Here is a 27,133-nt window from a genome sequence, read left to right on the forward strand (position 1 = left end):
AACAGTATCCAAGAAATGAAGTTAATGCAGAAAAGGTACAAGACTATACATGTAACAGTATCCAAGAAATGAAGTTAATGCAGAAAACTTACAAGACTATACATGTAACAGTATCCAAGAAATGAAGTTAATGCAGAAAAGGTACAAGACTATACATGTAACAGTATCCAAGAAATGAAGTTAATGCAGAAAACTTACAAGACTATACATGTAACAGTATCCAAGAAATGAAGTTAATGCAGAAAAGGTACAAGACTATACATGTAACAGTATCCAAGAAATGAAGTTAATGCAGAAAACTTAATCCTGAGGTCACAGCCAACAACAACTATGATGGTTTCACAAAAGTCATACCTATGTCTCCTGTAAAATTTTCTGGTTAGAAAAAAATGCATATACATACCATGGCATCTACCATGTTATGCGTCAGCCTGAATGGAACTTTCTCTGGCCATTCAAAAGTGTCTCCCTGAAATCAAAATAATTTCCTGTAGACCAACGACTGTGGAGCTAAAAGATTTTCTTGCTAAAATATCTTCCTTAGTTCATCAGGATTATGCCTATTTATAAATCTTCATCTATAACTAAAATTCTATGTCAACTTTGTACTTTAATAAAACTGCATAAGCAGGGTTGCCTTCCATATGAAAATACTTCAGGTTTTTAGAGTTGATTTCATGGAATAGTCGAGTTTAGAATCTTTTTAATTTTTAAATTTGCATTACACAATATTAGATATAAACTCTCTTCATACTGAATTGTTTTAAAAAATTCTTAGTTTTAAGAAACTAATTTCTTCAACAAAAAGTTCTTATGACAATACTTACCCAATTATAATACCTTCAAGTTAGTAGAACAACCACTTTCTCACAAATCCAGACTTCCCAGATCAAAACATTTTAGCCAAAAGGTTGAAAATTATCTGCTCACCCAAGTTGCAGTTAGAGTGATTTCATCTTGATACCAGGACAGGTGCCAAATCTCATGAAATATGCTACTGGAGCAGAAGGCATGCCCTCCATATGGATGTAACTGCAGTAAGTCTGGGAGGGTGTACATGTATTATGATGGGTTGAAGAAACATTTTACTTGAAAAAAATGGTTTCTTTTTCAAATAGGTTACCAAATCATAATACCTTAAGAAAATAGATAAGAGGTGGAGCAAGATACATCCCTTTACCCCAGAGACACCATTTCTGGTCCCCTAAGAGATGTGAGACAGCTTCTATGTGACCAGACTGGAAAATAGACTCCATATGCAATGATTGTCCTAACTTCATGAGCCAAGATACAAAGCAAATTCATAGGCATGGAGTTATTTCCGATATGCGGAAAAGATAGCCAAGTTTATCCAAAATGAAAGTCTCTCTGTTAAAATATTGTCCCTTCCCTCTTTTGATGGCATGAAGAGGCATGGTCTCCCTCTACCCAATGGCTCAGTCCTCCTTAAGTACCACTTCATGGCTTGGTCCTCCTTAAGTACCACTTCATGGCTTGGTCCTCCTCAAGTACCACTTCATGGCTTGGTCCTCCTCAAGTACCACTTCATGGCTGGGTCCTCCTCAAGTACCACTTCATGGCTTGGTCCTCCTCAAGTACCACTTCATGGTTTGGTCCTCCTTAAGTACCACTTCATGGCTTGGTCCTCCTCAAGTACCACTTCATGGCTTGGTCCTCCTTAAGTACCACTTCATGGCTTCGTCCTCCTCAAGTACCAGTTCATGGCTTGGTCCTCCTCAAGTACCAGTTCATGGCTTTGTCTTCCTTAAGTACCACTTCATGGCTTCATCCTCCTCAAGTACCAGTTCATGGTTTGGTTCTCCTTAAGTACCAGTTCATGGCTAGGTCCTCCTTAAGTACCACTTCAGAGTTTGCACTGGGACCTGAAGATGAGTTTGAGATGAAGTGTCCAGAGTAGACAGGAATTATTACCGAAGTCTGATTACCCAATCAAAGAAGGGGGCATCATGAGTGATACTGACCAGGCTGGTTGGAACAGCATGTAAATGGGTCTTTCAAATAGATATGTATTAACTGACTCTGTTGTTCAACAATGTGCTGAGGAGACAGAACTTGTATGAGAGGTGAACCAATAAAGCTCTTCAGCAGTTCAAATGGTGTCTTGTTCAGTCAGGTTAGTAATCATGATAAATTTCACTTGGGCAAGATTGAGTGTCAGGTGAAATCTTAAATTATCAGAAAGGTCTTTGGTTTGTCCAATGCCTTTTAACTTTTCATTATTCAACCTACTTTATCTGATGCAAAAAATGCAATTAAAGTGACAAATACAAAGGAGGTCTGACAGCTTTTAATTCAGTGCAACCATACAACATATACTTCCGTAAGTCAGATATCAAAAAAATTGTTGGCACTTAATTAAATTCTCAGCAAAATGCTCATGGACACAGCTCTTATGGTCAATTGACCATAACTGACCATTGATATTATGTTTGAATACAAGAGTGCACATTGCATTTATGCTGATTACACTTAAACCAAACTAAACTAAAACAAAAATTTCGCTTTATAAATTTTTTTATTTAATTGATATTTATTTCTTAATGTAATGTCTCCAACAGGCGCAAGTGACATTTCCATGGATCGTTGACTATTGTTATTTATGGTGTACCAAGAAAGTCATTTGGAAAGAACATATAACAATATATGTGACTTCTTATTAAAAGTTGATAATTTCATAATGTTGGTTATAATTTCCAGGTCCTATCTACCATTTTTGATGATAAAATGAGCGATACATCAGTGTTTCATTTACCAATTTTGGTCACGATTTTCTAATAGTTCAACAAATAGGGCTAATATTTTTGTATTTTCTAGTTTTAAAAAATGTAAATTTTATTAAAGAAAACTTTAAACAAGAAAATGCTGTAAGTGTTGTTTATTTACAATTTTCTTCCTAGACGCAAATTTGCTTAAAGAACAAGAGCTCAGGTAAGAATGAATCGTTTGTGTATATGAGAATGAGTTCAACTTTTTCTGTTCTAATTTCAGCAAAGTTTTTTAAAATTAAATGTCAAGGTTTATTTGTCATTCATGTTCATTACACGACTTATTTTGGCAAAATAACATTGATGAGCACAGTATGAATTACACACTGTAATTATGTAAAAATATATTCAGAGAGAGATGCCGGTAGATAGATAGTGACAGTACAGAGTGATTGATAAAGATGCTAATTCCTAAACCGAAATCTTTTACTTACATACCAGTGATATCTGACATAATCCAAGTACTGCTGAACAAACTTGAATGGCGCTAATCAAATTAATTTAAATTCTTTAATCTGTCCACATTTTTAATCACCCAGTCAAACCTCCTCAGGCTCATATCCATCAAATTCATCCTCTTCACTGTCGCTGCCATCACATTCAGTATCTCTTATGATATTGTCCTCACATCCATTCAAGTTATTGTTAATACCACAAACTTGAAATGATTTTTGGATCAGATCTGGCTTGTCCCGAAGCGATTTTACTGCTTTGACAATCCAGTCCACAACTGTTTGTTTGTCTGCACTCCTAATACTAGACGTGTTGTCAGTTTCAGTCTAAAAGTAAAGTTACTATTCAAAAAACATTTTTCTTAAGTTTCATTGACCTTTGACCTATTGACCATCAATAAATAAATTTCTTCATTACTTCTAGTGTAACCCATCCCTAATGTTTGGTCCAGATTTCTTATGTAGAACTAATGTTATTGTGCACAAACCACTTTCCTTCTCTCCATCGCAGTAGCCTCGACCACTGACTTCATTATCTCAAGATCATTAACTTTTTTCTTACCCCAAGTGCAAGCCATCAACAAAGTTAGGTCCAGATATATGTTGTAGAACTAATTTTATTGTGCAGTCACTTTCCTTGGCCTTTAGCAGTAAGAAACAGACAAGCCTCTTCCTTAATTCAAGTGCAAGCAATCAACAAAGTTTTGTAGAAGATGGACAGACAGACATCATACCATAAAATGTTCTGCCTTGTGGCATGCACACAAGAAAAATACTTGGTTATCATGTTACTCACAGAAACTTAAATGTGCTCATTTCAAATGAAATTTATGAAAATCTTGAATAATTTGAACCTTTTCCCCTCAAGGCATGCAAAAGAAAGAAATTATTCAATTTTTTAAATTACTTTTATTTCAAGTAAATATTTATATATGTATCTCCATATATTATTTCTCACTCTGACAACAAATGGGTTGCTATAATTCAATAACTAATGTAAATTTGGTTAGAAAATAAGTTACCTTATTGAAGAGACAATTGAAGTCGACATGTAGGGAGTCCCCTGAGGTTGAGTCAAAAAGGATGTTTTCACCATGGCGATCTCCAAGTCCCAGGATGTAGCCAACCATACTAATTACTGCTGAGGTTCTTGCATATGCCAGTCGGGCATTATACCTTTAAAAGCAGAAGAGACAATTTGGGAAGACTTGGCCTTAGGATCTCCAAAATCAATTTGCTTGCAAGTTTGAAGCTCCTTGTTATCAGCATGTGAAACTGACTTTTAAAAAAAAACTTTCTAGCCAGCACGTCCAGTAAGTTTGAAGTCCTGCACATAATAAGCTTGACCAACTGTTTAACATAGTTTTAATGAACTGTATCTATATAAAATAAAAAGATTAAAAACTTTGTGCTTCAAATTAACCAATAGTAGGTCAATTGTGTAATTTTGAAATATCACCAAGAACAAACTAATGCGTGACCAGTTTTTTCAATTGAATATAAATACATCATGAAAACATGGTCCAGGTATTCTAAGATGGTTTGATAAGCTCAGAAAATGTTGAAAATATGTCCTTGAAATCACATACTTTTGCTATTTATATTTAATTTCTATTATTTGTTGGTGTTTCTTAATGATTATATTTTATTTGTACGTCTGTATTTTGTACTCGACTTCATCCAAAATCAAGGTCATGTTGTACCTGATTATTTATTCAAATAATACTCACTGGAATTATAAAATGCTCAATAATATTTTTGGAATGGAACATTAATTTTGAATTATAGTGAATTCAGACAAGAACATTTTGGATTATATTACTGTGATACATCAAAAGACTGTTAGCTTATCATTACACTCCAGGACACTGGCACATTAGCACATATGAGACTACAGACACACCAACACATTCCATACTGGAACATGTTTGGAATACCACTTGAATTCAATTGGAACTTCATACATTTGGACTTGAGGTAGAATTTTCAGGACTATTTGGGATTTAGTCGACAATACTGCAAGTTCTTTTTAAATTTCCACTTTGTATTCTAGCATAGCTGTCAACACTACAGTACAAAAATAGTGACTGCTTATGGCAAAAATACTGATTTTCAGGCACAAATACTGATTTTTTAGAACTTTAATGCATTTGTAACTATTTATAACATCTACATTTACCATCAGTAAAGTAGGATAATAACTTACTTAGTTATTTTGTGTTGATGATGCATTTGTTGCACTCTTGCACCTTCTGGATGGGCACCATGCTCCACTTAGAAGGTGCAAGAGTGCTAGCCTACATGCTAACACTCATACACTGGCTGTTTATAGGAACCTTTTCCATGCCTTGTTTTTTCAATCATTATTGATTCCAATGTACAATCTTTCATTGATATGAATTCTGTGCCATTTCTTTTACTGAACTGTTTTTGTTCTAGCACATAGTAATCCTTTGTGATTTTACTGTTGGGAAGAAGTGTGCAAAATAAATTGCCAGGAACACTATCAACTGAAAGAAGATGGTTAATTGGTAAAAAAAATTTTTAGTAAAATGAAGTCCCAATCGAATTACATCAAGGTTATAAACGCTGTAAGTTGAGGGTATGTGATTGATGATGAAGCAGAAAGTGATGTTTATAAACTTCTTCTGTTTTTTTGTTTCCATGGGGAAGGCACTGCACTCTACTTGTCTTGGCATGAGTCAAATTAATAACCACAAGGATGCAGGTTTAAATCCAGTCCAGACCAGGCCAAGTCTTGTGTTGTGATGTATCCATGAGAACAGCACTTTACTTGTCTCAGCACAAATCAGACTAGGAAACAGAGGATGCAGGTTTGAATCATGTGGACAGCATGCCTGGTCACTACTGTGGTGTGCTGATATCCCTGTATTCTAGCAACCATTGATCCTAAATTCAAAAGGCTTCTTCCTAACTCCAAATGCAAGCCATCTAAAAGGTCTGGTTACAGTCTCTGATATAGAACTGATGTTATTGCACATACACCCCTTGTCTTCTTTCAGACAGTGATATTTGACCTTTTAACCCTGAAAGTGACAGGCTTCCTCACAACTCCAAGTGTAAGCCATCCACAGCTTGATAGTTACTGTAGATTCTTGAGTTATTGTGCAAGTGATTCCCACGTGTCAATCCCCTATACTTCTATAGTTGCTTGGGTCACACAGACCATTTTCTGGTTTATTCACACAGGGTTATCCATTTATCAATGATGTATACTTCTATAGTTGCTTGAGTCACACTGACCATTTTCTGGATTTGTTCAAACAGGGTTATCCATGTGTCAATGAAATATTCTTCTATAGTTGCTTGGGTAATACAGACCAGTTTCTAGGTTTGTTCACAAGAGATTACCATGCAAGAAGAATAGCATATTTAAAATCACCCAAGCTCAATGATACAACAACTGCAGACTGAGTATGATTACATGTACACAATAATACACTAACTGCAGAGAGTATGATTACATGTACACAATAATACACTAACTGCAGAGAGTATGATTACATGTACACAATAATACACTAACTGCAGAGAGTATGATTACATGTACACAATAATACACTAACTGCAGAGAGTATGATTACATGTACACAATAATACACTAACTGCAGAGAGTATGATTACATGTACACAATAATACACTAACTGCAGAGAGTATGATTACATGTACACAATAATACACTAACTGCACACTGAGTATGATTACATGTAAATAATAATACACTAACTACACATTGGGTTTGATTGATTTCCACAGATGTTTAAAAACAAAGACATGACCAAAAATGTAGAGAAAATGTAAACATGATCAGAAAATTAATATCTGGTAGTACAATCATAGATGACATTGGACTCAGTAAATTTGGTGCAAGGTGGATTTTGGGCTTGATCTGATGTTTATTCTGAAAAGTAATTTTTTTGGCTTCCTATTAAAATATGCTCTACAAAAATCATTAACTCAAATGTCTTTTTCACTAAAATTATGGTATTTTAGGAGATTTTACAAAAATTTCTGAAAATATCAGTGAAATTTTGTGATTGAAATTTCACTGACTCTGCCAACATTTCTGAAAATATCAGTGGGAATTTGTGATTGAAATTTCACTAAGAGTTTATCAAAAATTCTAAAAATATAGTGATAATTTGTGACGGTAATATCACTGACATTTTTTCAAAAAATATCAATAAGATATAATAAAATTTATTTTTTGTTTCTTATAGAATTTGAATGATTTTCAGCAGCATTTATATTTCCTGTTTCTGATAGCTGTAACTGTATTGTTTATTTGGGCACAATAACTTCTTTCCACATCTTTCCTTGCTATATTTCTTTATCAAATTTTGTTGTTGTTGTTGTTGTATTTTTGTTTAACTTAAACTGGATTTAACTGCCCTCAAACAAGTTTTCTTGTTTTCCATTTTAAATCAGAATTTTGATTCTCTCCTGACCTGAATATGATTTTCATCAATACGGACCATTTATTTTAATATCGTTTCCGAAACTTTTTAAAAAAATAATGCTCTCTCTGGTCCGATTCCGCAACGAGCTTTCTAATAAGTATTTGTTCTGTTTATTATTTAAAAGGTGATCGCTGTAAAGAGCTTTCTGATCGGTCAAAATTTTGTAAAAATACCCAATGAATCGTTGCATACTGGAAACTGATGGGAATGAGCATGCTTGCAAAACATGGCGATTCAAATTTTTGAGCAGGATATGAGATTGAATAAACAATTGAAAAATGTGCTGCAATGAGAATAGCTTGAATACAAAGTCGATGGGAACGTAACTGGTCAATCTGTATGAAAACTGAATGCCAGGACTAGCATTTTGATTTTGGTGCCATAAAGAGCTTTACAGTAGTGGCTAACATGCTAAATAGGGTAAGGAATTTAACCACGATGATTTTGAAGTTATATAACTCAAAATTGATTAACTTCCAGAATGAATTTAAGGAGGGACAAAGTATAGATCACTGGTGGGAATTGTTGCCAAATACCCATGTCTATCAAAGATAGTCATATCTTTGTGGAATGTTCTTGGCCCACACATATAATCATCTTTCAATATCAGGTGGCATTATTGTGTGTATTATCAAAATATTCTAGGTGTGTTAGAATTTAGTGTAAAATTAAGAGTAATTATATCATGATAAACGTTTGTCGCGGCTGCTTATGGAACAAGGACTAATTCAAGAGACCACAACAGCATCATAGTTTGTACATTAATCAGAAATCAAGTCTGCAGGACATAAGGCAGGCTGAGCTAGCACTTCTTTTCATAATCAATGTCTCAAATGGATGCTTTTCTGTAATTTTGCATTATTTTCACAGTTGAATTTTTCAATGCAGATTGATATTTAATATTTTATATATGTTTCTTTGTTGTGAAAGAATGTCTTGGGTTATAATGTGTTCTCCAGATATCTTGTGGCAAACATGGGTAGAAATTTTAAAATTCCTAAACCCTATCACGAAAGGATTATTCACTTCTGCAGTCTTAGCAATCACACGATCAGAAGCCATACCGGTAATCCTAATGGATGTGCGTATTCCAGTCAACAGAATTTTGTGAAGTTGAAATATGACTCCCATGTGCACTATCCCCTATTTATTGCTGTGTCTTTTAATGGCAATAGTGGAACACAACTAACCAAACCACTTGTCTGATCACAAAACTAGTTTCTCTCCCTACACATTTCCCAGAAATGTGTCCCCTACTTTCCTCAGTGGCTGAAACATTCAGCCAATGCATCTTCTGTTTTTAGCCCATACAGGTAAAATTTTTAGCCCATACAGGTAAAGTTACACTTGGCTGTTCAGTTCGTATGTGTTTCTTCATCTCCTTGTTTTGGAAACAAGAATAATTAGACTTTTTCTCAGTTGTCTTGCTCCACTGCTACAACTTCCATTTGAACAAACCGCCATCACGTGATACTTGCCAGTCAACCTGTTTATGCTATGATGGACCATCATTAATTGCTTTAAATGACCACTTCTTGGCTCTCCACACTACATTGTGCCCTAGACTAAACGAACTGGAACTACATTCATCATTACCTAAATGTACACAGAAGCAAAAAAAGAAACATTGTTTAAAAGCTGGCTGGCGTAGAACAGGAAGAAGAATTCCACTTATCTCCCTTATGCCCTTTCTGGCTCGACAATTTAAAAATTTGACCGTTAATTTAGATAACTAATTCAAATCCCTATTAATTCGTCAACCTTCGTGTCAACTATTCAAGAGATACCTGTGCGTATTGCATTATTCAATGCCCAATCAGTAGGACCACTGGAAAAGCGCACAGAAAGAGTTAATTTGATCAACAACCAGAATATTGACATCTTTCTCCTGACAGAAACATGGCTAAAAACATCAGGCGATGAGCCCAAGTGTGTGGATCTAACATCCACTGGTTACTCCATCAAGTCGTTCCCCCGTAACTCTCGCGGAAGTGGAATTGCTGTCATCACAAAGAACTCCATGATCAAATGTCTTAACTACACCACAACATTCAATTCCGACCACACATCATTTGAACTAGTCCAAACCACACTCACAGTGGAGCAAAGGTCGGTCCATTTTTTCTGCCTGTACCACCCTCCTACTAGAAGAAAAAACAAGCAGAATGAATCTCTCTTTTCGGAGCAGTTTCCGAATCTCATGGAGTATGGAAATTCGATAGGCGGCAACCTGATTATTCTTGGAGATTTCAACTTTCACTTTGACTGTTCCAGAAACCCAAACACATAAAAACTCATAGATTCATTAATGTTTTCAACCTCAAACAGTCAGTTAACCAACCCACCCATAAATATGGTCACATTTTAGACTGGATTCTTCATAGACATGATAATAACATTCTACGGTCCTCCCTGGTATCCCATGAACTTGCATCAGATCGCCTCTGCATTATATGCCATCTTGACGTATCAGTCCCTAACCCTCCACCTTTACCTGCTACAAAGAGAAACCTTCGTATGATAAATAGAACCAAACTAATGCATGACATCCAAGAAAACCTAACAACTTGCTTACCTTCTACAACAGAACAACTAGATAACTGCCTGTGTTCATTGCTCGACAAACATGCCCCAGCTACCAAGTGCAGAGTATCAATTCAAAAGTGTTCTCCATGGTATAGCAGTGTTAGGGACCAGCTTCACACTGCTAAAAGAGACCGCCGTAAAGCTGAAAGGCTTTGGCTTTCCACCAGACTCACTATTCATAAGCAAATCTATGAAGCCGCTAAGAAGAACATCACAAATATAGTCCATGCAGCGAAATCAGACCACTACACTACTAAGAACATGGAAAGTTCCAGCTGCAAAGAGCTCTTCGAGATTACTAACAAGTTAATGTCAAGGAACAAATCAACACCACTTCCAACTACCTTCTCTCCAGTTGACCTTCCAGACATGTTTGAAAATTTCTTCTGTGACAAAGTACAAACCATTAGAGATAAGCTTGACACCAATTTCAATTGACTCGTTGTCACCATACAGTTGGGATACAGAATTTGAGCGGCAACCATTAGCAGCATTTGAACCCGTCTCTATGGATTTCGTACGTTCAATCCTGATGAAGAGTGCACCAAAGTCATGTGAACTTGATCCAATTCCAACATCACTGCTGCTTGAGTGCTTAGATCCAGTATTGCCTTCACTAACTGATGTTATTAATACCTCTCTCTCATCTGGGGAATTCCCATCATTTTTCAAAACTGCCATTGTAAAGCCTCTGCTGAAGAAACCAACACTAGACCATAACAATTTAAAGAACTACTGCCCAGTTCCTAATCTCCCATTCGTATAAAAAATCTTAGAAAAGATTGTTCTATCCCAGCTTGTATCTCATTTGAATTCAAACAGTCTTTATAGCAATGTATAATCTGCATATCGCCCTTGCCACAGTAATGAAACTACTCTTCTAAAAGTAGTTAATGACATTCTCTCTGCTTTGGATAGCAGAAAGATTACAGTCCTCACCCTCCTTGATTTGTCTGCAGCATTTGACACAATAGACCATGATATATTACTTCACCGTCTCCAGCATGTACAGTGTGACCCCGCTATAACGCGCTCCATTATAACGTGAATTTGGATATAACGCGGTCGTGGCGTGGCTCCCAAAATTTCATATACATGTATTTTTTCTTGTGCACAAAAAATTCTTAAAAAGTACCAAAAAAAACGTAAAAAGTTGCTTATCATTTTGGGGAAGAGATCATGTATGAATAATGCAAGATGATCGTGGCTTGGCTCCTGAAATTTTATATGTATTTTTCTCGTACACGAAAAAGTATTTTTCTCGTACACGAAAAAGTATTTTTTTTCTTCTTAAAAGTAAGAAGAAAAAATGCAAAAATGTTTATTCTGGGATTGTGTAGGTCTTTGCCAATGTCGCAAACTTGGATTGTTTTTCCTTATTGGCTGCAAAACATACCATGTGGCATTTTTATTTGTTGGCGACATTGTTGGCTGTTTAAACTTGTATATATAGCCATTGGTTTGGAGTGCAGAAATTCAGAGGCCCCATGAAAGGAAGCCGCAAACTGGATATAAAATGCACTGAAATTTTTCTATTGTTACATAAACAAATTCTTTGTCCATACTGACAAACTATCTAAACAGTGCATTGTTATATCATGATCCACTTATCTTGACATCTAGCATGAGTTCTGTATGTTCTGAAATATCCACTTTTTTGTTGCTGACATTTCTGGTAACGGAGATCAACCGGACGAGGCATTGTCTCGTAATCTATCTTTCATCGGATTTTTGGCCGCTCGCTAGTAATTAATATATTTACAAAGACTGGCATTTGTATGTGGATGGTAAGTAAAATGCCTCTTCTTTTCACTCAGAATTAAATCCTTCAGAATGCTCACGTTTTCTGTAATAATCCCTGTCATCAGAACATCTGCGTCTCTATCGTCCGTTGACCCTTTGTTAATTTTCAGACGCATGTGTGGAAGGCAGCATCAAGCTGCTACCACAAATGTATAAAAAAAAAAATTTTTTAATTATTGCTTTATTCAGTAGGCATGGAGGGACAGTAACCAGAATAGTCTAAACGACAGCCAATTCCTTTTTAAAAATGTACCCAGATAAAATAGTTTGCTGAAATTTCAAAGGAAACAGATTACCTTTGAAGCACCGACTGTTATGAAAACATACTCAGCAAATGGAAAAAATACCAGTCTCACTCATGCAATACAATTATTTGATGTTGCCGCCACAATAAGAAATGGGCATTCGTTTGGTTTTCCAAAGCTGTCCTTTAGCGGCGACTTCAAAAGCGCAGGCACCCTTCATCAAAGAAAGCCGACTACAATCTTTCAATAACAGCAAAGAACTTTTCTTCAAAGGAAGTCAGTACCAAACTTACATAAAAGTGATGGAATCTGATGGGTTTTTGCATTTTCAAACGTGACTGGAACACGTTAACTGTGCTGTGAAAGTTTACTTTTTGTAGGCAAAAAGTAACAGCGGCTTAAAACGCAAACTAACCTTTACCGACTTGGAACGTACTTTAAAGTAAATGTGCTTTGTCATTCATTACGTGATTGTGCTATGTTTTTACACTGAATTCAGACCAATATGACCTGTTACAAAATTAATGAATATTTTAAAGCTGTGTGTGCATATTTTCAGTGGAATCACTTGTATTGTGGATTCAATGTATATGATGAGGTTTGCGGGTGAGTACACAGTGTTGATACTATTCATGCTATACATTAGACATTTATATATAAACAGGATTCACATATATGTACCAATTCATGGTTCTCTAAATAAAGTAAACTATTATATGTCTTCTCTGTTTTCACTACAGGTGTATTTCTCGTTTAATATGCATCAATTCAAGAAGGTAACTGTGCCAACGAAGCACTTATTTTACCACCCGCATTTATTACCCACCCCTCACACACAATTTTGTTGTAGTTGGGGGGGGTGTTTACATTTTCTTCAGCTAACTGTTTTGGTTGCATATAACACGGTTCGGTATATAACGTGGTCAGGTTTTATGGCTCCCAACTACCGTGTTAAAGCGGGGTCACACTGTATTTGGCATTCATGACACAGCCTTACTGTGGTTCAAGTCCTACTTGGTCATCAGGACACAAATTATATCTGCAAATGTAATACACTCCAGCCCAGTTGATCTATGTTGTGGTGTTCCACAGGGATCTGTTCTTGGACCTGTTCTCTTCATTCTGTACACTCACTCTCAAGTGTCATTGATCATCATCCAGTGTCTCACCAATTGTACTCTGATGACACCCAAATATACAAATCTAGCCACCCAACTGAAGTTGATGCTACCATCCAAGTTGTAGAGAGGTGCATTTCTGATGTGAAATCATGGATGACATGTAACAAGCTGCAGATGAATGATCACAACATAAAGACTTTCTCATTCACATCTGTTACCTCAAACAATAAGTATCAGCTACACCAACATTAAATTCACACAATCTATACGAAACCTAGGTGTTAGTCTGGACAGTACTCTCACACTGCACCAACATGTCATGAACATATGCAAGGCTGCATATCTTGAGCTGAGACGCATCAGCTCAATTCGCAAATATCTTTCAGTTGATGCCACTAAAACACTTGTGTGTTCATTAGTACTTTCAAGACTGGACTATTGTAACTCAATTCTGTCTGGTTCATCTCAATATCTGCTCCAGAAACTTCAAGAAGTTCAAAACACTACTGCTCGGATCATACTTAGAGTACCATGATCAGAGCACACCTCCCCGCTGCTCTGTACCCTACACTGGCTATATATTCAATCCAGAATCAAACACAAAATTTGTTCTCTGTGCTACTTTTCACTGTTGGACTCTAGTCCAACATACCTATCCGACCTCACCCTTGTATACACACCAGCAAGATACTTATGCTCCTCTTCTGACAATCATGTACTCATTATTCCCACTATGAAAACAAAGTCATATGGACAGCGTTCTTTTGCATACCAGGGCCCAGCAACATGGAATGAATTGCCCACTGAACTTAGACACAAAGACACAGTGATCCCGTTCAAGAGTGGTCTCAAAACTCACTTATTTCAACTGCAAGAACAAACTTAAAGACTTAATAATGTTTCATAACTTAAATATTCTCACCATGTTTTTTCTGTTTTCTAATTTCATGGTGTTTGTAATCATATCATTATATGTTTTTCATCTTATAGGTGTTGTCTAATATTGTAAAGCGCTTAGAGCTTCTAGAGATTAGGCGCTATACAAAGTCCTCATTATTATTATTACTATTATTATTATATAGATAGTACAAATTAGCATATTAAAGTATAAATTAGCATATTAAGGTAAATGATTAAATGTTTTCCATGCAAGGAATAAACCTAAAGCATGGTCTTTAAAAAATTTAACTTATGACATAGTGAAAGTAAAAGATATATTTTGTTCTTTCGGACATTTTGTTAATATTTGTAAATATCTTTTGTCAAAGTCTTTTAGTCACTGTGACTAGAATATGTCAAATCCACAAGTGTCAAAACTTAAAATGTTCATGCATGACATCATAAAAATAATGATTACATTATGGTGCCTGTAGAATTGTTATTTTATTTGGTAAAATCTGCATGACTGCAGCGAACATAATTTGAAAACATTTTTTAAATTCTGGACAAAATACATCCTAAAGAGTCTTTGTACAAAAGGTGGTTGGCCAAATATAGCTTTAATAGTACCTAGACCCTTACAATAATTCCTTCAAGATATTTTCCCAGAATCCACAAAGATACCTAACACTTCTAGGTTTCTTTATCAGCTGCTTCCCGTAAAAAGTTATTACCTATTCTATGTAAGAAATAGAATTACATGTACTTAAGGAAAGAAAAATGCAGCTTCCAGCCCACTACATTCATCTTCGACCTTACTGTACTTACCAAGAGGTGGGGTCAGGAAAAGTCCTAAGGAACCACTCTCGGAAGACTGGGGGATGAAGTGGTAACAGCTTCTGCTTGAATATTTGCAGCTTGTTACTGAAGACAAAAAATTCAGCTGATTTAATTAACAAATCACAAAAAAATTTCAATATACAAAATAAAATGCAAAACCAGTGTCTAAGCCAGCATTAGAAAAACTTTGCAATTTTAAGTTTAAATAAAATGTAACCTTGTGTGATGCCACAATTGTTTCACTAACAAAATGACACAGCTATCATCTTGCTGAGGCTACCCATGGGATGAGGCTATTCATAGGGAAACAAAAACGTGAACAGATTAAAATGTAATGGCCAGATATTTATGGCTCCAAAAAATTGGAAATTTAATTTGCATTTTATGGCAACATTTGTAGTGACTGTAAGTATTCCTACAAAGAGGAAACTTTCACAGCACAAACATCTTCGGGTCAGTTTGGAAAATGCAACAATCCATCAGATTCAATTGTTTTTATTTAAGTTAGGTACTGACTTCCTCTGATCAAAGATGCTTGGGTTTTTTTTATTAAAGATTGTAGTTGGCTAGCTTTGATGAAGGGTGCATGTGTTATTGAAGTCACCACTAAGGAACAAGTTTGGAGGACCAAGTAAATGCCTGGTGGTAACATCAAATAATTGTAGAACACTGATTGGGACAATATTTTTGTAATTTGCTTAGTATTTATACAGAACAACTGGTGCTTCAAAGGTGATCAGTTTCTTTGAAATTTCAGCAAAAACATTTGACTGGGTACATTAAATAAAAAAAATTAGTCATCATTTGGTGATTAAAGTCATTCCTGTCTCCTGCCTTCAAAGGTGGTCAATTGTAGCTAGTCTGATTAATTGTAATTAGTCTGATAGCATGAGTGCTTTGTCAATATGAACATAGGATTTGTTTATGCAACAATAAATAGATTCCAATGTATTTTATATCCAAGTCTGCAGCTTCCTTTTATAATGTATTTGAATTTCTCCACTCCAAACCCAAGATTGTATAGACAAGTTTAAACAGCTAACAATTTTGTGGCCAAAAAAAATCTCTAGGTGTTATATTTTATCACCAATTGGAAAATAAAAATCACAATTGCCTGACATGACAAAAATTCTTTTAATGAAAACCTCATATAGCTACAGCCATCTCCTTAGGAGAAGAACAAGTGGCAAAAACAGGATTTGTTGGCATATTGGAGGTCAGATCAGTACCTTTTCATTTTGTATCAAGTAGACCACATAAGTCTTTCAGTGAAAACCCCATGTCAATACAACCATCTATTCAGATGGAGTAACAAGCTAGCTGCTATGATGGCCATAAGGCACCAGTGTCATTTAGGATCAACAAGATATCATAAAAATTCTTGCAGAACTTTTACATAGTGACATTTAGAGGTTACATTTAAGTCTTTCCATACATTGTTGTTGTTATAAACTTAATTTACAAATGTTGTTGTTGTTCTAGGGTTTAACGCCATTTTTCAGCACAAGATAGGTTATACATGGCGGCCAGTATAACTGGTGGAGGAAGAACCCTGGAAAACCCAGGAAAGAACCACTGACCCACGAGAAGCTACTGGCAAGCTTTCCCATGTACCCATGCTAGCCGAGCCTTGGACTCGAACCCACGCAGACAGAGGTGAGATGGCAGTGATCCGGAACAGTGAGCGCTTTAGACTAGTCGGCCACTCGGGGCCCCTAATTTACAAATAATTGTGCTTGCAAGTAATGTTCTCACAAATACTACCTGCTCCTAACATGTATATAGAAGTGATGGAAAGAGTTGGGAAAATAAGTAAAACATATATCCCCCCAGGGGATGGCACTTCAAAAAAACTTCTGTAGGAGGTTGTGTTTCAAACTATTTTGATTCTGACAGTGGAAAGTTGGTTAGGAATATCACTTCTGTTTTGGGTTGTGTTAATAAAATGAGAAATCGCTGGTGGGGTTGTCAGAAGAAAAAAAAACATAAACTGAATATATATTTAAAATCGCATCTAACTCCCTCCTAGTGGTCTAATGTGAGTAAAACATTGGGTCAGAAGATGATGCCAGTACACGTGAGTGCACGTAATTTGCATTTCGCGACGTAATTCGCGCTGCCAGTAGCGGTCTCACAGCGCTTGATGTGACATCCAGATAGCTGGATACTTCGGATCGACATGAATGGCTGTTAAACTAAATTTGATTGGTTCATTGAGCCCTGGAACAAGCATTTATGGTAGTTTTAACCTTATTTTCATCATGGAAGTTTACAAATGCGTGTTTCAATTAAGGGCCACATAGAAAACCAAAATGGCTGAATTACAACAGGGTTTGTCTTCAGACAACATTTTCAATTGGCAAATACTGGCTGGTGATAGCTATGATGACAATGAATTTCATGTATATCGGTCTGCTGGACATTGGGGAAAATGTCACTGGAAATACCAGTGTGTTATTTTGAGCCCAAAATTGATGTTCAGTGCGAGTCCGATGTACGTGTTGGATGGACAATATGCCGGTTACATTTATTCAAGATACCCATGTCTGAACAAGCAGACTATGGGAATGCTGGACTTAAAACCCTAATACAGGAAGTGAAAAATTCTGGCATAAGAGGCAGCAAAGCACTGATTCAAGGAAGTGAATCTTTGGCTGAGTTCATGTTAGTGAAAACTCGGAGGTCTCGGAAATGCTTAATCATATGTATTTGGATGCCAATTTTTTATTGGGGACGCAGAAAATCACTTAGGTGAGAGTCCTCTGTACGCATGTAATAGGCGGGCAGCAAAATTCAAAGACTTGCCAGTCCTGCTTTAGCCACCTGCTTGTTGGAAAAATGTGTATCAATTAGCTGTGCTGATATTTGCAATGACAGAATTAAGTGGCTGAAAGCCCACCCCACCCCCATGTACATGTCACCATTATAATAGTATATCAAAAGAACATGCTGCAATAGTTGGGCGGCAAGATCAAAGGTTTTGACTGGCAGCTGGGTGGGAAAATCTACTGATTTGTACAGTGCTTGAATTCAGAGACAAAAAGACCCAGATATGTACATGAGGTCATTTATAACAGCACATCAAATAAACAACTTTAGCTTTCATTATTGTGTTCATTTCCGAGTGTAGCAGAGTAAGCAGTGCACGTGACCTTGGAATCATGACGAGACTTAGACTTGAATGAGTATTTTGGGGTTCAATGGCAGCCTGATGAAGATTGTAATGAGATTCAGGAGAGTGCTAAAGTTGTTAGAACTGACAGTTTTGATGGGACAGTATCCTAGTGTAAGGAAGTGTGTGATGCCTAGCTTAGTGCTTTGAATAAGACCTTCCTTGGACTGACAAAATTCAGACTGATGGACAAACAAGAGCTATGTCAGTGTTATAAAGAATGCAGAAATTAAACTCAGTGGCAACCAATAGTTCTTATAATTTGCATAGTTTTCTGGGAGGGGACTGCAACTTTTGCTGGTGAGACACTTATTTTTACGAAAATGGGAGTCCTGGACTCCAATTTAAAATCCTGGTGAGACCTCTGGAAAACCTTTCTTTTTGGAACAGAGATATCCAAGAGAGAATACCAATGGGGCCATACCTGTGAGATGTTGAAAACTGAACAGCCATAAAGAACAGTAACTTGTTCAAGCTAGTTATGCATATGTGTTACAGATAGCAGGCAATAAAAGGAGTTCTCAGCACATAATAATATTTGTACACAGAGGAAGTGGATCATATTAAATTCAGAAACAACAGATTAATGCTCATAGGGAACATCAGAGAATCCCCATACAACATAATTAAGTGTGTGCAGATCTCTAGTTGGCAGTACCACTATGGCAACAAAAGAATAACGAAACAAACTTTCATATCATGCATATGTATTACCAAATGAAGTCCATGCTCTCTATGTGCAAAAATTAAATGACATCAAACATAAGAGATTGACTGACCTGTGTAAACTCAAAGCAAGATGGATAAAATTTGTCCTGTTTGTGTTCAGGTTTTCCTATGTATATTTTGTTTGATCATGGTGATATTTTCTGCAGACCTTTTGGCACATAGTTCCAAACCATCATTTGGTATTTGTATTGCAAAATGGATCACTATTATCTAGTACACAACATTTTGAAGCAGTGTCATTAACTAACGATGAAACTGATGAAAAAAATACTTGATGTCATTCTGATATATCGATTCTTTACTACACTACTAATCTGTTCATCCTGCTTCTTTTTTACCATCTCCTTTAGTTTTACTGGTACCAGTACTTTTAATAAAATTGTAACTTCTATTTGCTTGCAATCTAAATATTTGTAATCAAGTATTATTGTCAAAAAGTAAAATGTGCTTAGTTTTGTTGTAAAATCTAAAACTATTAATTAGCAAGGGACTAAAGCAAAATGTGTGTAAATTTCATGTGTGCAGACATTATTGCCATATTACAGTGTTGTTAGAAACAACAGAATAGTTGTACAAGATGTATTTTGCAAACCTGTAGAACCAACACTTGTATTGTCATCATATATTCCATTTCAATAATAATTTGATTATTTCTGTATATTCCAATCAGTATTTTCCCCAGTGGTATTAATTTTCTGATCTGATGTTGTTCGTTTCTTGAGCAATTTTTACACATCAAGAATTCTCACAGTATCATTAAAAAACAATGTAATCTGCACCAAATTGAGTTGTTTGAGAAATTAATTTTTTTAACCCAAAAATCCTTGAAGCTATGAGGTCTGGCATTAAAGTCTCACAATAAATAGCATTTGAAGTAGCCATGATAGTAATTTAGGATGCAACTGTACTAATTTCACCTTTGGTATATTCAAATCTTGAATGTGATGGAGGAACATGGCTCCAAAATAAACACATCAATTTTAGAACCTGTTCATTGTCTATGAATCAAATATATAATCCGAGTCCAAATGAAATGTTAGAAAATTTTTAATTCTTTTGACAACATCGTAATTAGCTGTCAAATATGGAGTAAGCTTATGGTCTTTCTGCCATCCCAACCAAGACCCCACCACAACCACATGACCATGCCCAATGACATCACAGTAATAATCACTATACAACTAGAGATGACATCCGAGTATTTTGATTTCAGTAGAGCCTTAAAAGAGTGGAACAGTAAGAAAGAGTGACAGATATTTAAGTGTTAGGGAGATATTTAACAATGGCTCTTCCTCCCACTACCACTTCCTCATTGGAGATCACGCACAAACAAAACTTAAGAGTAAATCCTGAAATCCTGGCTGCATCCCTGCAGGGAAGATAACTTTACTATTTTATTTGATTTTATTGGTCTCTGGTTATCTCATGGTATTTCTGTTACTTGAACATTATCTTACAGTGTGTCCAGTCAGCATGGTTGTAAAAGGCTTATAACCACTGAGAGTTGTTGAAGGACTCGTATTACTACAGATATGAAAGAACGAGAACCATACTATAAATCAGTGAAGATAAAATAAGAGTATATATGGGTTAGACTGTCCCTGATTGGTTGATAATGAAAGTATGATTTTAGTAAAAAGAATCTTTTGAGAGCTTTTCCTACTAGTAACTGAAAAAAGTGAGGGACATTGTTTTATTAACATAATTTCCATCCCTTTACAGACCTGAGTTTGGAAGACTCATTACTGAAATCAGCAGCTGACTCTTTGGTGCAGTATTGAAAGCACACATTTCAAATTTTGTGTAGGTCCAGAAAATGGTGCAGCTGTTATGGTTTTCTTTTCACAAAAGCTGTCATCATAGATGTGTCTATAATGGTACTAATTTGATCATGAGCACTTAAAATTTTAAGTTATTGAATTTTAATAACATGCTGTTTGCACAGGTTTACAGGGGGAACTGAATTAGTACAGCGAGTCCTGAATTCTAGAGTTTTGTGCAGAAACATGGAATCCAAGCAGAATACATCCAGAAATGTAGAGGTTTTCAATCTTGGATTTAGTCTCCCCGTTGCATTTCACATTGATATGCATATTCACAGACAATTAGTATAGAAGTAGGAAAAGTAAGTGAAAATTTGCTTCTCTAGGAGGCAGTGTTTTTTTAATTAAAACACGTCTGACGGTGGATCATATTTTTTTTTAATTGCTTCTGTTGTGGGTTGGTTGAACCTGAAAGTGCCTTCCCCCCAGGGGGTATATGTTTTACTGGAACAGCCCTAATAGGCATTCAACCAATGGAGCATGATTTTGATATATTTTCTAACTTGTTGATTGCATAAGCCACACTGAGAAAATAAGTACATATAATTCTATTTTAAGTCAATAATGTCAACAAGAACATTTTGAAAATAAATTCCATTTCTTTAGAATGCTTCATGGAGGACTAGGTCACATTAAATGTAATCTCTTATCATAAAAAACTGGCCATGTTTTTTGACATTTGCTGCTCTTATTTCATTGTCATAAATCTTTAAGAAAAAGCTTTAATGCGTGACTGCAGTTCAAATACATTTTTACAATGGAATAGGATGATTTGTTTTTCAATATTCTTCATCTCTCTTTCTCATTTAATCTCATATTTTCACTTGATAACTGTCAAAATGGTATGACTAAATCCTTTTCTCGTCATTTAGAAGGATTTGTGATAATTTGATAGCCTGTAATATGCATGGAAAAAAAGGAAAAGAATACTAGCCTTTTTTATATTATACCATTAATAATGAAAGTAAAGTACACATCATGTGGAAACAATATCACTTTATCTGCATTTGGTAACAAAATTGTGCACATATGCTATACAAAATCCATTATTTTTAACTTATCAATCAATACACTTATACATTAGTGACTACTCATCCTGTCCTAGTATGATGTCACACACAACAAAGCCCCCATCCCCAAAGTCATATTCAAGGGAGGTAATTTTATGTTGTTGTTGAAGGGTTTAATGCCATTTTAACTTATCAATCAATACACTTATACATTAGTGACTACTCATCCTGTCCTAGTATGATGTCACACACAACAAACCCCCATCCCCAAAGTCATATTCAAGGGAGGTAATTTTATGTTGTTGTTGTAGGGTTTAATGCCATTTTTCAGCACACGATAGGCTATACATGGTGGAGGAAGAACTCGGAAAATCCCCGGAAAGAACCACCAACCCTCAAGAAGCTACTGGCAAGCTTTCTCACATACCCACATTGGCCGAATCCAAGACTCGTACCCACGCAGACAGAGATGAGATGTCAGTGATCCGTAACGGACAGTACTTTAGACCACCTGGCTACTCGGGGCCCCCGAAGGAAATTTTAGATAAACTAAATCCTGAATACTCTGAATGAATATTTCAGCACTTTGGTTAGATTATATTTGTATTCTATGCATATAGTGTTATAGAATTATGTGCCATCTTTTGAATTTGAAATATAATCATTATTTGAGTTGTTTGAGACTATGAAGTTATATTTTAAATCCTTTAATTTAATGATTAGTATTATAGTAAAAGTACATGTATACTTTGTCACAAAGTCAATCTTAGGTGAAATCAACAAAAGAGAAGGTCAAAAATGGCACAGGTGTTTAAATGTCGGTTAGATAAACAAGCATGCAATTCACTGTACACTTGCCCTACTGAAAGCCGCCACTCATGCCCTAGCATTTGACCTATTCAATGAAATTCAAAGGTCAGAGCAGAAATGCCAATAATACAAATGGATTAAACATTCTTATTCAATGGAAGGATATGAAAAACTTTTGCTCTACAACATACATCTAGCATCTCCTTGATTATCCCTATAACTTAAGATGAATTTTTTTTAAATTTTACTTAAGCAACATTTTTATCTGATTCGTGACACATTTCCATTCTATCAAGACGAAACATTAATGAGAAGTTGGTGGAAGCAATTTTGAACTGTGATACTGGCACTTTTTTAATCAGATTACAAATAAAAAAAAACGTATCATGAAAAACATTTTTTCATATGTATCTGGATCATGGTACCAAAAAGCATGTCCAAAACTTTATCTGGAGAATGTATCACCAAAAAGATTGTCCAAAAATTTAACTGGAGTATGTATCACCAAAGAACATGTCCAAAAATGTCTCAGGACAGAGTATCACCAAAAAAACATGTCCACAAATGTATCTGGAGAATGTATCACCAAAAAGCATGTCCAAAAATGTATCTGGATAATGTATCACCAAAAAGATTGTCAAAACATGTATCTAGAGAATGTATCACCAAAAATTTAACTGGAGTATGTATCACCAAAGAGCATGTCCAAAAATGTCTCAGGACAGAGTATCACCAAAAAAACATGTCCACAAATGTATCTGGAGAAAGTATCACCAAAATGCATATAAAAAAATGTCTCAGGTCAGAGAATCACAAAAAAGCATGTCCAAAAATTTATCTCAAGAATGTATCACCCCAAAACATGTCCATAAGTTAATCTGGAGAATGTATCACCAACAAGGCATATCCAAAAATTTATCTGGAGAATGTATCACCAAAAAGAATGTCTAAATATGTATCTGGAATGAGTGCAGAAATATAGTGGAAATCAATGGTATCATAAGCTTGATGATGTATTGCTGTGTCATATATTGTAATCAAGTCAGAAGAAATAGTGACATGCAGTAGTAAACAGATTTTCCCCACAGATGCTCTGCTGGAAAAAAAAAATATCTATGCTGTTTGGGATTTGAAAAAAGCCAACACTTAAGTCGACTTGTCAAGACTTACTCCAGTGACGATCCGTGAGCAGGTGCTATGCTTTTAAGTTCCCGTCCACCGGTGTACAGCCCCTTTTCTTTATACAGTTTTAACAGAATGTTTCTGAGTCCACTAGTGTTGTTCACCCACTCTATCAACCCACACTCTTCATTTAGTGGAATCACAGCCTGAAATAGATGGAAAATAGCGTGCTTATTCAGATACTCCCGTAACGACCCAGTGAAAATCAAGATTATGGTCATCCAACTACTTCAGTAACATCCGAATGACCATCTTTAAGAATAATTACTCACAACAAAAGAGGCTGCAAATAATTTAATTTGCCCTATGAAGGCTTGCTTTACTTCAAGAAAAAATTGCATAAGCTCATCTATGGGACAAATGTACACCCTCCTCTGAGGGACATTTGTACACTCTCATCTGAGCGACATTTGTACACTCATCTGAGGGACATTTGTACACTCATCTGAGGGACATTTGTACACTTTCATCTGAGGGACATTTGTACACTCTCATCTGAGGGACATTTGTACATTCTCATCTGAGCGACATTTGTACACTCATCTGAGGGACATTTGTACACTCTCATTTGAGGGACATTTGTACACTCTCATCTGAGGGACATTTGTACACTCTCATCTGAGCAAAAATTTTATTTGAAACAAGCACAAATTTAAATGTGGTGGCATTTGTGCTTCAGTTGCTTGTTTCTGGATAATTTGTGAAAATGAAGTCAAAACATGGAACTACGGGCAGCTATAAAGTACAGTGATGCTGGAATAGGTCCAATTCCACGGCAAAGATCAATCGAGCTCTATGCCATTCTTAATCAATCTTTTTTTAACACACAGCCAAACTCATGAAGATGGAAAATTGGCAACCATAAATTCTTCTTCATCAGGTTATAAACACAAAATTTAATTTTCTTATACAGAGTCAAAGACAAGAAAAAAAGACAAAAAAAGATTCTTCTTAAAACTTCATTCCTTCCCAAAAATGACAAAATGAAAGTGTTGTCATTGGCTCCAATCTGAAATGATTGTCTTACCAACCAAAACCACCTTGACAGGTAAAAACAACAAAGGCAAGTAAAACCCACCAAAACAATTAAAAACCACCAAGATAGGTAAATGACTATACTTCAAGACTAACTGTCCTTTTTCAATAAAGGTCATAGCTTAAAAACTTTACAGTTCATTTAACTGTACAGATCAATTTTATCAAATGTATGATGTTTGCATAAGAGTGACAATAATTTTTTATTTTTTCTCATTTTTCACTTAATATTCTAGGGAAATAAATTATTTGTTAAATTTTACAAAGCTTGTTGTCTTCACTTTTTTCCTGTTACTTTTTGTAAGAGGTTAGACTCGTAACAGTATCAATATGTATTGGTAGTTATATGTATCAATATGTATTGGTAGTTATATGTATCAATATGTATTGGTAGTTATATGTATCAATATGTATTGGTAGTTATATGTATCAAATGTATTGGTAGTTATGTGTATCAATATGTACTTGTATTTTTTTTACCTGAATAGACACTAAGAGTGTACTTACATAAGTGCGAATACGTAGCTGTCTTCGACGAGATTCTGGATCTTTGCGTAGAAATTTGTTCACAATTCCATTGAATTCCATCAGACGAGAGTCTTTCCGTAGATCATCCTGTAAGGGACAACTGTTTAGATAGATATCATATCCAATTTACAAGGATGAAAATGTACAAGAGTGTCAAATCCAGAACTTGCTGAGACATTAAACTTATAATGTGTCTCTCAACTTTTCACTTTCTGTGTTACAGAACATTGCTTTGAGTAAGCATTGTGTGCATCTGTTGCACTGCCATGGTGCAATTGAGAGGGTTATAAGTATTACAAATATTTTCTTTGCTGATAATGTCAAGTCAAACTAAATTCCAGATTGATACAAACTAGAGTTGTGTTTGTTGAACATGTATGGTGCTACAGTTAACGAAAATGTCAAAAGTAAAACTTTTTTTTAAAAAAATTTAAAAACTGCTAAAACATCATTAGGATCTAATCAGGTCATCTACATCTGTATACAAACATGCTTACCTACTGAGATCTAATCAGGTCATCTACATCTGCATACAAACATGCTTACCAACTGAGATCTAATCAGGTCATCTACATCTGCATACAAACATGCTTACCAACTGAGATCTAATCAGGTCATCTACATCTGCATACAAACATGCTTACCAACTGAGATCTAATCAGGTCATCTACATCTGCATACAAACATGCTTACCTACTGAGATCTAATCAGGTCATCTACATCTGTATACAAACATGCTTACCTACTGAGATCTAATCAGGTCATCTACATCTGCATACAAAGATGCTTACCAACTGAGATCTAATCAGGTCATCTACATCTGCATACAAACATGCTTACCAACTGAGATTTAATCAGGTCATCTACATCTGCATACAAACATGCTTACCTACTGAGATCTAATCAGGTCATCTACATCTGTATACAAACATGCTTACCAACTGAGATCTAATCAGGTCATCTACATCTGCATACAAAGATACTTACCAACTGAGATCTAATCAGGTCATCTACATCTGCATACAAACATGCTTACCATCTAAGATCTAATCAGGTCATCTACATCTGCATACAAACATGCTTACCAACTGAGATCTAATCAGGTCATCTACATCTGCATACAAAGATACTTACCAACTGAGATCTAATCAGGTCATCTACATCTGCATACAAACATGCTTACCTACAGAGATCTAATCAGGTCATCTACATCTGCATACAAAGATACTTACCAACTGAGATCTAATCAGGTCATCTACATCTGCATACAAACATGCTTACCAACTGAGATCTAATCAGGTCATCTACATCTGCATACAAACATGCTTATCTACTGAGATCTAATCAGGTCATCTACATCTGCATACAAACATGCTTACAACTGAGATCTAATCAGGTCATCTACATCTGCATACAAACATGCTTACCAACTGAGATCTAATCAGGTCATCTACATCTGCATACAAACATGCTTACAACTGAGATCTAATCAGGTCATCTACATCTGCATACAAACATGCTTACCAACTGAGATCTAATCAGGTCATCTACATCTGCATACAAACATGCTTACCAATTGAGATCTAATCAGGTCATCTACATCTGCATACAAAGATACTTACCAACTGAGATCTAATCAGGTCATCTACA

At 35.7% G+C, this 27,133-nt stretch overlaps 1 protein-coding gene across 4 annotated transcripts in view; it reads right to left on the reverse strand.

The window, feature by feature from the left end:
* LOC149802036 (serine/threonine-protein kinase atr-like) overlaps window positions 1–27,133 on the reverse strand; it is a 305,327-nt gene that overhangs the window by 24,836 nt on the left and 253,358 nt on the right. For all 4 annotated transcript variants that reach the window (XM_089956441.1, XM_089956438.1, XM_089956439.1 and 1 more), the window contains 5 exons: window positions 25,463–25,570; window positions 23,909–24,066; window positions 15,183–15,278; window positions 4,261–4,414; window positions 404–469 (listed from right to left, as the gene is read on the reverse strand). In XM_089956441.1, coding sequence (XP_089812567.1) covers window positions 404–469; window positions 4,261–4,414; window positions 15,183–15,278; window positions 23,909–24,066; window positions 25,463–25,570 — 582 coding nt within the window. The remainder of the gene's footprint in view (window positions 1–403; window positions 470–4,260; window positions 4,415–15,182; window positions 15,279–23,908; window positions 24,067–25,462; window positions 25,571–27,133) is intronic.

Source organism: Sinohyriopsis cumingii, chromosome 4 (genome assembly GCF_028554795.1).
Source record: "Sinohyriopsis cumingii isolate HCF-2022 chromosome 4, ASM2855479v2, whole genome shotgun sequence".
NCBI lineage: Eukaryota > Metazoa > Mollusca > Bivalvia > Unionida > Unionidae > Sinohyriopsis > Sinohyriopsis cumingii.